Source organism: Solenopsis invicta, chromosome 10 (genome assembly GCF_016802725.1).
Source record: "Solenopsis invicta isolate M01_SB chromosome 10, UNIL_Sinv_3.0, whole genome shotgun sequence".
Taxonomy (NCBI): domain Eukaryota; kingdom Metazoa; phylum Arthropoda; class Insecta; order Hymenoptera; family Formicidae; genus Solenopsis; species Solenopsis invicta.
The window spans coordinates 10,998,220-11,007,650 of NC_052673.1; the positions used below are offsets into that span (position 1 = coordinate 10,998,220).

The following is a 9,431-nucleotide window of genomic DNA, read 5'->3' on the forward strand; positions in this document are numbered from 1 at the left end:
AAATATTGCTGTAATGTTTCAGCAACAATATTATATATATATTGCTGCAACGTTGCTGCAACATTGCATATCAATATTTTTCAAGCGAACATTTTATCATTGCTGAAACATTACAGCAATATTTTGCGATTTTTTCTATACTCTGCTGTATGGAAATTTATTCTGTTCCATTAAAGTGGTTCGCAGCTTAAATTTGCCGAAAAATTCTTGTAGCCAGGAAGTTGGACCATTGGCTACACTCGGATCATCGTGGTTTCGCATGCAATGGGTTCAAGATTCGGCGCAAGGTATCGGCGGAGGGTGCACCGGGTTGTTGCCGGTTGGCCACTCCCGTGGGTGTTAAGACGGGAAAATGGCTGTAGCCGGCCCGGTCGTGACACGTGCTGGTGTGTGCCACCCCGTGATGACTGACTCGTGCGTACTCGTGCGATGGAGACACCGGGTGTACCACCGAGAGACAGGCGCGCGTGCGCGCGCGCGCGCGACGTTATCGTCAGAACGTTTTAATATTTAATGCGATTAAACTCATTTCGTCCCGCCTCCCGTAATTGGTTTCTGATTAACAGCTAAGTTTCAAGCGCATTAGCCGTGTGCAATAGCTACGTAAGTCCCCGACGACGTCGTCATCGTCGTCGTCGTCGTCGACCAATAATCTTGAGTGCCGCCTAATGCTTCTCGAAAATCGACGCCGATCTTTGATCTTTGATCTTTAATTGAACGCCGCTGATCATCGTACGCTGATCGTGATACGCCCACGCTTTCCGAACGTATACGCTCCGTATTTCCGGGGGTGGCGAGATGTTAACGGGCGCGAAATCCGAACGAGGCGAGGCTCTAAGCGAGAGAGAATCGTAGATTCGATAAAAAATTAATCTGTTATTTCGTTCAAACGATCCTTATCGCCGCGGCGTCTGATACTCGGGCCAGGAGTCCGAGTACCGGGGGTACTGCCAGTGGGAAGATAAGTTGTCCGTAGGGATAATCCACGGACTCAGCGGGTGTCTCCATTCGGCACGGTTTCACTCCATCTTCCGTTGACAGACGAAATCTCCCTCCCTCTCCCCCCTCCCTTCCCCTTCTTCCTACGAGTACCTACCGATGATCCACTCCAGTCCGACCGACTGTCCAATTAAAAGAGCGAAACTTAATTAGCCGTCACGAGTCGAGACAAACTCGAAGAAACGCGGCCATAATCGTACGAACGTAATTCTAACAGTTCTAACACACACGATTTATCGGCTGTACTTAATTTGTTTTTTTTTTCCCCTTTGAGATATGAGCGACGCGAGGATACAAAATGTTTCTACATCAGGAAGGAGGTATACTGAATTATAATTGAGACAGAGATTTTTACGCACAGATAATTTATTCCGATTTGAGCTTAACAGAGACGTGGTAAAAATTTCCGATGGAAAAAAATCCTATCGTTTTGAATATGGATTTTGATTCGTGAATTCATTAATGTGAATCGTTTCGTATCATTATCCATGGTTTTCTATCGAAAATTTTTACCGGGGAGAACCACGCTAAAATTCCGAATCGAATACTTTTAAAATCATAAATATTTATATAATTATACATAAATAATGATTATCATGCCGAGTGTTCGCTTGAATAACTATTGCCGACCCTTTCTCCGACTGGCACAGTTGAGAGACATCTAATTATCCGTGTGAAGGAATTTTTTGAATTTGTCCATAACATCACAATGGATCAACAGCGGCTGCGAAAAAGACATTAGTCATTAGAAATTAATCTACGTTTCAGCGTTAAAATCTCGACATTACTCCCTAAATCGGAATCAATAAAACCTCATTAATTTTTCGTATTATACACTGAGAAAAAATATCAAGATATTAGCAAGCAAATTATTTATGACGTTCTCTTTGATGTTTATTAGTTATTAAAAAATTTGATTGTATGATGAAATATACATTTCTTTAAAATATATCTCATTTTTTTTTTTAATTAATTGATTTATTTGCTAGAAATAAAATTTCATCGTGTTTGAATAAAGAATTGTTTCAATGAAATAAATTTATATTCCACATAATAAAATTTGAAGTATACTTATCGTGATTATCAGATACTATTCACTACCTTTTAGTGATTCCGATTAAGAGGGGAATACTATCCCGGATCGATATTATTACTGAAAGAGACAGTGCACGTGTCCCTGATTATAAGATTATTCATTGTCTTTCAATGTGAATAATACACTGTTAAACATCAGTAGCAAAATTTACTGTAATGTAACGGTAGCAAGTTTCAAGCAGGTACATTAAAAACATTTAATGTACATTTAATGTAAATTTAATGTTGTCAAAAGTGTACTAAATTTCACGCTCACGCTTTTCAGTTATAGATACATTAAATTTTAAATGTAACTTAAAAACATACATGAAATTTCATGACATTTTTATCAATGTATCTACATTGATTCCGACAGTACGTTATTTGTGAAAATGTTTAGCTTTGTTTTAATGATATCCAAATCAATCATATTTAAGCAGAAATAATGTGTTCTGAGAATTTTCGAAGTTTTATCCAAAATTCTAGGTAAGATTAGAGAATTTTTTAATGCAACTTTAAAGTTATAATTTATTCTATTATATCTTTTAATGTTCCTTAATTATACAGTCACAAAGAAAAGCCACTCGAGATTTAAACATTAAAGACCGGAAGGTACTAAAAAGAAATAATATAAACTATAATGTGACATTTAACGATCTGTCCACAACGGATTTAACTTCGGAAGAATTCGAAAGGTGATTAAACACACAACGTCAATTCAGAACGATGTATATTGTCTTCTACTGCCACTAACTTTTTTATAAAATTTCACGAGTCACAAGAAAATGTATACATGGATGTGCCATGGATGGATTTATTGCTTATCGATTTTGCACTATCGAGAAAAAGAGATAAAATTTAAATTTAAAAGCAAGCTTTACGTAAAACTTTCCTAAATATCAATAAAATCTCATGAAAATCACATATGATTTTTGGGGATAAAAAAATAAAATTCTAAAAAACTTAAAAATTTTCTCGGTTCTACCAATAGTAAACACTCTATCGTTCTGAAACCTACTTGTTCATTGAGGTCCCCATACAGCAGCATCTTCACTGTCCTGGGCTCGCCGGTGAAACGCTCGTCCATTGAATTGGGGACATCCAACGAGTTCGGGACCAACGAGGATCTCTTGCCGTTGGTCCATCCACGACTGTACTGGAAGGTTTGGCAAAGCACGGTACTTATGATCAACGACAGGACGAAAAGGACGAACAAACGCTTCTCGGTCATCTGCAAAAGGCAAGCGCAAAAGGCTGCGTGAAAAAGACGTTCCATCAGCGCGAATATGGCACAAGTGGAAGAGCGAATAAATGAGAGACGTAAGGAGGACACTCGATATATAATCGTGCGGTGCACACACATTCCTCCTCCAACACTCGCCGTACTAGTCCGCTAAATAATTGCGCAAGGACGAACGACTTATTGGCAGCTCTCAAAAACGACTAATGACTTTCAAACGTTAATTAGCGCGGAGCAATCGTCGATAACTCGCCATCACCGGCGCTTGAATAATTCGACGGATATTATTAAAACAGTCCTTCACTTTTACCAAGCGGATTTACATTCCGCCGATTTCCGGAGCTCCGAGCTCAAATATAGATTATACATATATAGGCTACCCGTTACGCTGACAATGAAAGACAAGCGCGCGCGGGAGACAAGTGGCCTGTCACCGGGACAACCAACCATTTTCCTAATATCAGCAGCTTAGCAGAAATCTTTTTGCGGCGTCGCAAATCTGGAATCTCATGCAATTGTAATCAAATCTCGTTTGATTTGTTCCCCGCTCGGGGAGGAAGAGGAAGTCCGCGCTCGCTCGACGTTTGCAACAGCGGAGCTATATAGCGCGTAGGGAAAAACAATAGAGGCTACCTGACTGTCACGGTAGACTTGACGAGGCAACGATCCGTGCGACTCAAGATTGCGCGATCGCTCAAGTTTGCGCTGCCACCATTGCTCGTGTTTTCTTTTTCTTTTTTTTTGGGGGGGATATCACTTTTGATCGACCAATCGCCGGTAGTAATGATGACGCAAACGGTCGCAACGAAATGCGGCGCAGCGCGGCGAAATGACGTATTTTATCGGCAATTATTTCTTTCCTTCGCATTTTCAGAGTGCACTCGTAAATAAAACGAATGATCCGATAAGCTATTTGAGAATATCCTCTCGTTTATAATTAACGGATACACGTAAACGTTTAGGTATCGAAGTGGGCTGTTAAAATAATTGCAAAACTCCCGCAGATCGCATGTTTACATCGAACTCTTTAAACTCTCATATTCATTAAAAAAAAAAAAAAAAAGAAAGCGAGAGAGAGAGAAAGAAGAAACGTGGATTCGCGACTCGTGTAGTACCGGACAAACCGGCATTTCTCGAAAATTTCCAGCGCGCGCTCGACTTTTGTTCCGCGCGCTAATTTTAAGAGGACCATTAACGCTACGAGCGTCCCTGGTCATTAAGATAAGCGTAAGTGCTACTAAGTGTCCGAGCGGATAAGAGACGTGACCAGCATCTCCGTTAGCATAGGGATGAAGCGTCCCAGCCAAGCCGCAACGAATGCGAACGCCAGCGAGGCACGCATCGGTTAAATATTGGCTCATCGCGCGCGTCGCGTTAATCGATGTTTAATATTAATCGATGTTTAATTTATGGCAAAGTGAGAAGAGTGATGATGGGCAAGGGGACGGGGGGGGAGGAGAAAGGGCAATTTGGAAAAATAGCGCGACAGCGGTTATCGGAAAAACCATTCGTCGTCGCGCGAACATCTGTATTAACTAACATTTCTCTCCTTTTATCAGGGAACAAGACTCGCGGATGAGAACTAGATGCTACTGCAAAAAGCGAAAAGTTATCCTCTCGCGCCGTCTCGCCTGTCTCTATTACTTATTATGCGGATCACCGCGATCGATCCAAGCGATATACAGCGGGAATTAATTAAACAAGATAACTACACGTGATCGCGGGATAATTGATCCTTTAATGTCTGGAATTTTCATCGAATATGCGCGCGTTAAAGCACACGCGCGTTTCGCGGAACGGAATTAGAAAATGTCAGGGAAGCAATTTATTTCGCCGCGCACGTTGCACGTATTCGAAGGTACGATATATCGTGGATTTTCCATTTCACGCTGACGGGCGCAATTTGTCGTACGTTTCGTAATCCATTAGCTTCGTAACCGGATTGTTCCGTTTCTACGCGTTCCCGTAAGTCTATATGTCCATTATGTATCATTTTCTCTATTGATACTTCTATATTATTCGTATTACACGGTCTTCCCACGACACACTCGCGGTATCTGTAATTTACGACGCCGGCGATTGAATTCTATCGTTAAACGGCGTCTGCGAAAACGAAATTGACTTCATTTAGAAAGTAACGTAGCAGTACCATTCACAAGCGATATTATTTTTCTTTAAATTCTATTAAATTTCTTTAAACTTCGTTGAAAGATTTATTTTACAGGAAGCTTCCTAAATGCGATATAATGTAATAAAAACTTGCATCTTCTTTGAGTGAAATATTATTGTTCTGTTAAGCAAATTTCATTCTAATTAAATATTTAATTCTATATCCAGTAAAACATGTATCTCTTATCTTTATTGATATAAAGTTTATTAAAATTCGAGGAGAATAAATTAGTACAAAGTTAAAGTTATGGAATACTTCAAAATTTGTATAGCTTCTTCATAAAAACAATTAAAGGCGATCAAACTTTAATTAACTTAATTAGCGAATAAATCAATCAGCAAAATTATTTGAGGAAGTATTGAAGAATTATTTGAAGAATTCGAGTACATATAATTCGTGTCTTTAATCTTACTTTTTTACCATTTGTTACACAACAAATTAATAATTAAATTAATAATTTAATGTTAACAAAACAGTAGAGTACATACACACAGTACATACAACATGTAAATTAATAATTGGTTAAATTAATCGGAGCTTAGTCAAAGTCGCTTATTCATACTATTGGAATTAAAGAGATATAAATCATAAACGCGGCGCCATCTACTGAAACTGCTGAAGTAGCTTTAGATTTCTCACGTTTTCATGTTTTCTTGTACAATTTTATATGTTTCACCCTTTTTATCCCTTGATACCGTTATTGTATTATTAAGCGTCGATAAAAGTGAAAAGGGTTCGATTTCAGCGCACAATCTATGATATCTACCACAGGTAAAGCAGATATTTCTCTATAAAATCAACAATCGCGGATAGTATAAAAAGAAAGAAATTTGTTGAGATAAAAATCTTTTTTTTTTTTTTTCAAGAATCCTTGTTTTAAAATCTAATTTTAAATAAATAATTCCTGACATAGTTATGATATGCGAAATATTCACCTTGATAAATTTTCTTCGTTGCTGTTGGAACGATGCACTCTAGTACAAGATCTCACTGAAAGTGTTCTGTTGAACTGCTCGAGGAGGAGCTTTATATAGGAGCTTCAGCATCTTGTTTGCTAAAGTAACATCAATTAGGAACCAAAAATTATTTTTGGCTCCTACACAGCGGCAATAAGACTAGTCATTACTAGTAATTAATATTAGTTGATATTGTGCGAAAATTGACCTAACTTCACACTTTCATTAAGCATATGAATACCTACAATGTAATTCATTAATCTAGAATAAGCAACTGTGTGATTAGGTAATTGCGGGCGTCACGATGTGTAGGAGTTGTTCTATAATAGCGTTTTCGACATTTTCCAGGAATAAGTTAACATATACAATATATATTTTTAACTAAATTAAAGTTAATGGCTTATAAAATTAATTTAAAGTTACATTAAAAGTTGTCTGAATTAGAAACTGAGTTAAAAAAAATTGCGTTATAATTAAATTAATTTAAGTTAAATTAAATGTTAATTTTGAAAAGCATTATTTAGATTAAATTAGAAAGTAATTCTTTATAATTAAATTACTCTAAATAACAAAATAATAGAAAAATAAATTATTATTTTGTTTGTAAATTAAGTTTATGTAAAATATCAAAGCAGAATTGTGTTTTTTATAAGGGAAACGTATTTTTTTTACATAGATAAATTTTTAATTTAAGATTAAAGATAATAAATTAAAGTTTATGTTCTAAAAATAACTAGTTAAAGTTAAAAATAAACTTATTACAATTAATTAAATTAAGTTAAAATTAACTTTTATTATTTAACTTTTTAACTAATTACTATCCAATTCAGCATTTTTCAAATCACGTCATATTCAGAGATAATAACTTAACAGAGAATAATTTAATCGAAATATAAGCCTAGCATATCAGGTAAAATTACATTAATGTAAACAATATTTCAACATTAATTTCTTTAAAAAAAAGAAAATTTGTTACTATTTATTGTTAGTGCAAACTCACAAAATAATAATATTTGATTAATAGCTAATCAATATCTGATATGACTTGATAGCTTGACAAGATTGTCATTTATTATCGAGTGGCAATTGTCTTTATATTCTTGAGCATTGTTATGTTCGGCTTTAGCGCTCACATAGATTTTTTTTATCAGATAACGCTGACACGATTTTCAGTAATAAAAAGAAAAATGGTTAAGTTTTTATATTTTATTTTACCGTTTTAAAAGTGATTTTAGTACAATGATATCGTGCAATGTTGGCTATAATACGAAAGTAAACACAATAGTCCATATTCATAATACTTTTATAAAAATGTTAGTGCTCTATTACGTCATTCTATCTTTATTATTCACTAGTAAAACAAGGATACAATGATTAATAGCGTGCTAACTTTCTATCTTTATAAGTGTGTTCTAAAGATGGACTAATATAGTATTTAGATAATTTTCACAATGTTTTAAATATTTTGTACATTGTGCGTCATTTACTGTTTTACTTATCAATTTTTTCCTCTTCTTTTTAATTTCTTTTTCCCTTAAAAACCCGCGCGAGCAATATATTAGTTAAAAAATCTTGTTCTATAGATTTGCGCAAAGTTACGGAAGACACCTAGAAAAAAATTCCAATTTTAAACTTTAAACATGTGTATGGTATCTATATTTCCAAGTATATATATTTGTTTGTTTGACACAACTGAACAAAGTACGAATAAAATTAGCACTTAAGGAGAAAGGTTTCGCTGTTGCAAAATAACAGATCAACTATTAAATTAGTTTTTGTGCTTCATTTTCTTATTACTGAGACAATATATTAAAATGATTTTTTTATTTTTTCTGCATATATTATTTTATACATTTTAATCAATACTTTTTTAAATAAAATTTTTAACTATTTTTATTATAATACTGGACTGCACATCGATACTTTTTTCAGCCTTGAAACACGATTCTAAGTTAAACGAGAAAAGTAATATCATAATTATGTAAAACGAGAACCAATTTAATAATAGTAATGTTAACGAATAAATTTTTTACCTGATTATTCACTTTCTAGCTATTTAGATTGTAAAATTAAAAAAAAATTTTGGATATTTAAAAATCATTTTATATAGCTTAAAAAGCGTAGAAAATAATTTATTTCCTTTTTTTAAATAAATAATTGTTAATAAATGATATTTGAGATTTTTTCCAATGCACTCTATTTTTTAATTAAAAAATTAATTATTTCCGGACTGTCAAAATTTAAATACAATTTAAATACAATGATTGGAAAATAATCTAATGAGAGTCAGCGCGGGTCAAAAAGATGCCTTTACTATTTTTTGTTGCGCTGAGGATGACTCCAAAGCGAGTCAAAACGTTCGTTTTGTAATTTTGAATTGAATAAGTGATTCAATATCGACACTTGTGATTGCGCTTTTTGATCCGCGCTGACTCTCATTAGCCTATTTTCTAATCATTAATTGTATTTCAATTAAAGCCCATTTTATATACAACCTTGGCCAAAAATATTAGGCATATTTTTTTTATTTATTAAAAATTTTTTACTATTTCCTAGTTAGTGGCATTATATATAAATTTAAAAGGTCTTTAAAGAAGAATGATTTAATAGGAAATAATTCAAGTAAAAGAAAAATAAATTAGAAAGTTATATCAGATGCCTAACACCTGTAAAAAATTTTTTTATATATAATTATATGTATATGAAATATGTCCATATATACATATAATTGTATATAATTATGTATAATTATTCATTCAGCACAAGACCAGAATTTATACAAATATTAATTATTTTCATAATTCAATTTATCAAAATTTATACCAGAATTTTAAATAATGTATCAGAACATTCAAATATTCAAATTAAAAGTTTTCTGAAATACAACTTTATCCTGAAATCTAATGGAAATAACTACTTGCTTACAGAGCAAATTTTTAAATTAGAAGTATTTTCTAATTAGTTTCTAACTAATAGTATACGTAACTTTTCA

General features: G+C 34.0%; 1 protein-coding gene across 1 annotated transcript; it reads right to left on the reverse strand.

Moving 5' to 3' along the window:
- Positions 1 to 1,347: 1,347 nt before the first annotated feature.
- On the reverse strand, positions 1,348 to 6,553 carry LOC105205323 (pro-corazonin). Its single transcript, XM_011174674.3, has 3 exons — positions 6,419 to 6,553; positions 3,092 to 3,304; positions 1,348 to 1,723 (listed from the first exon to the last, which is right to left on the reverse strand). Exons 2-3 carry the CDS (start codon positions 3,302 to 3,304, stop codon positions 1,661 to 1,663), a joined length of 276 nt encoding a protein of 91 aa, XP_011172976.1. The 5' UTR covers positions 6,419 to 6,553; the 3' UTR covers positions 1,348 to 1,660.
- Between the last annotated feature and the right edge of the window lie 2,878 nt (positions 6,554 to 9,431).

Bases quoted from the DNA above. Each gene is read 5' to 3' on its own strand.
- LOC105205323 (XM_011174674.3), bottom strand. From the start codon at position 3,304: ATGACCGAGAAGCGTTTGTTCGTCCTTTTCGTCCTGTCGTTGATCATA. The intron at 1,724-3,091 runs GTAGGTTTCAGA...TCTTTTTCGCAG, and splicing joins ATGGGGACCTCAATGAACAA to CCGCTGTTGATCCATTGTGA.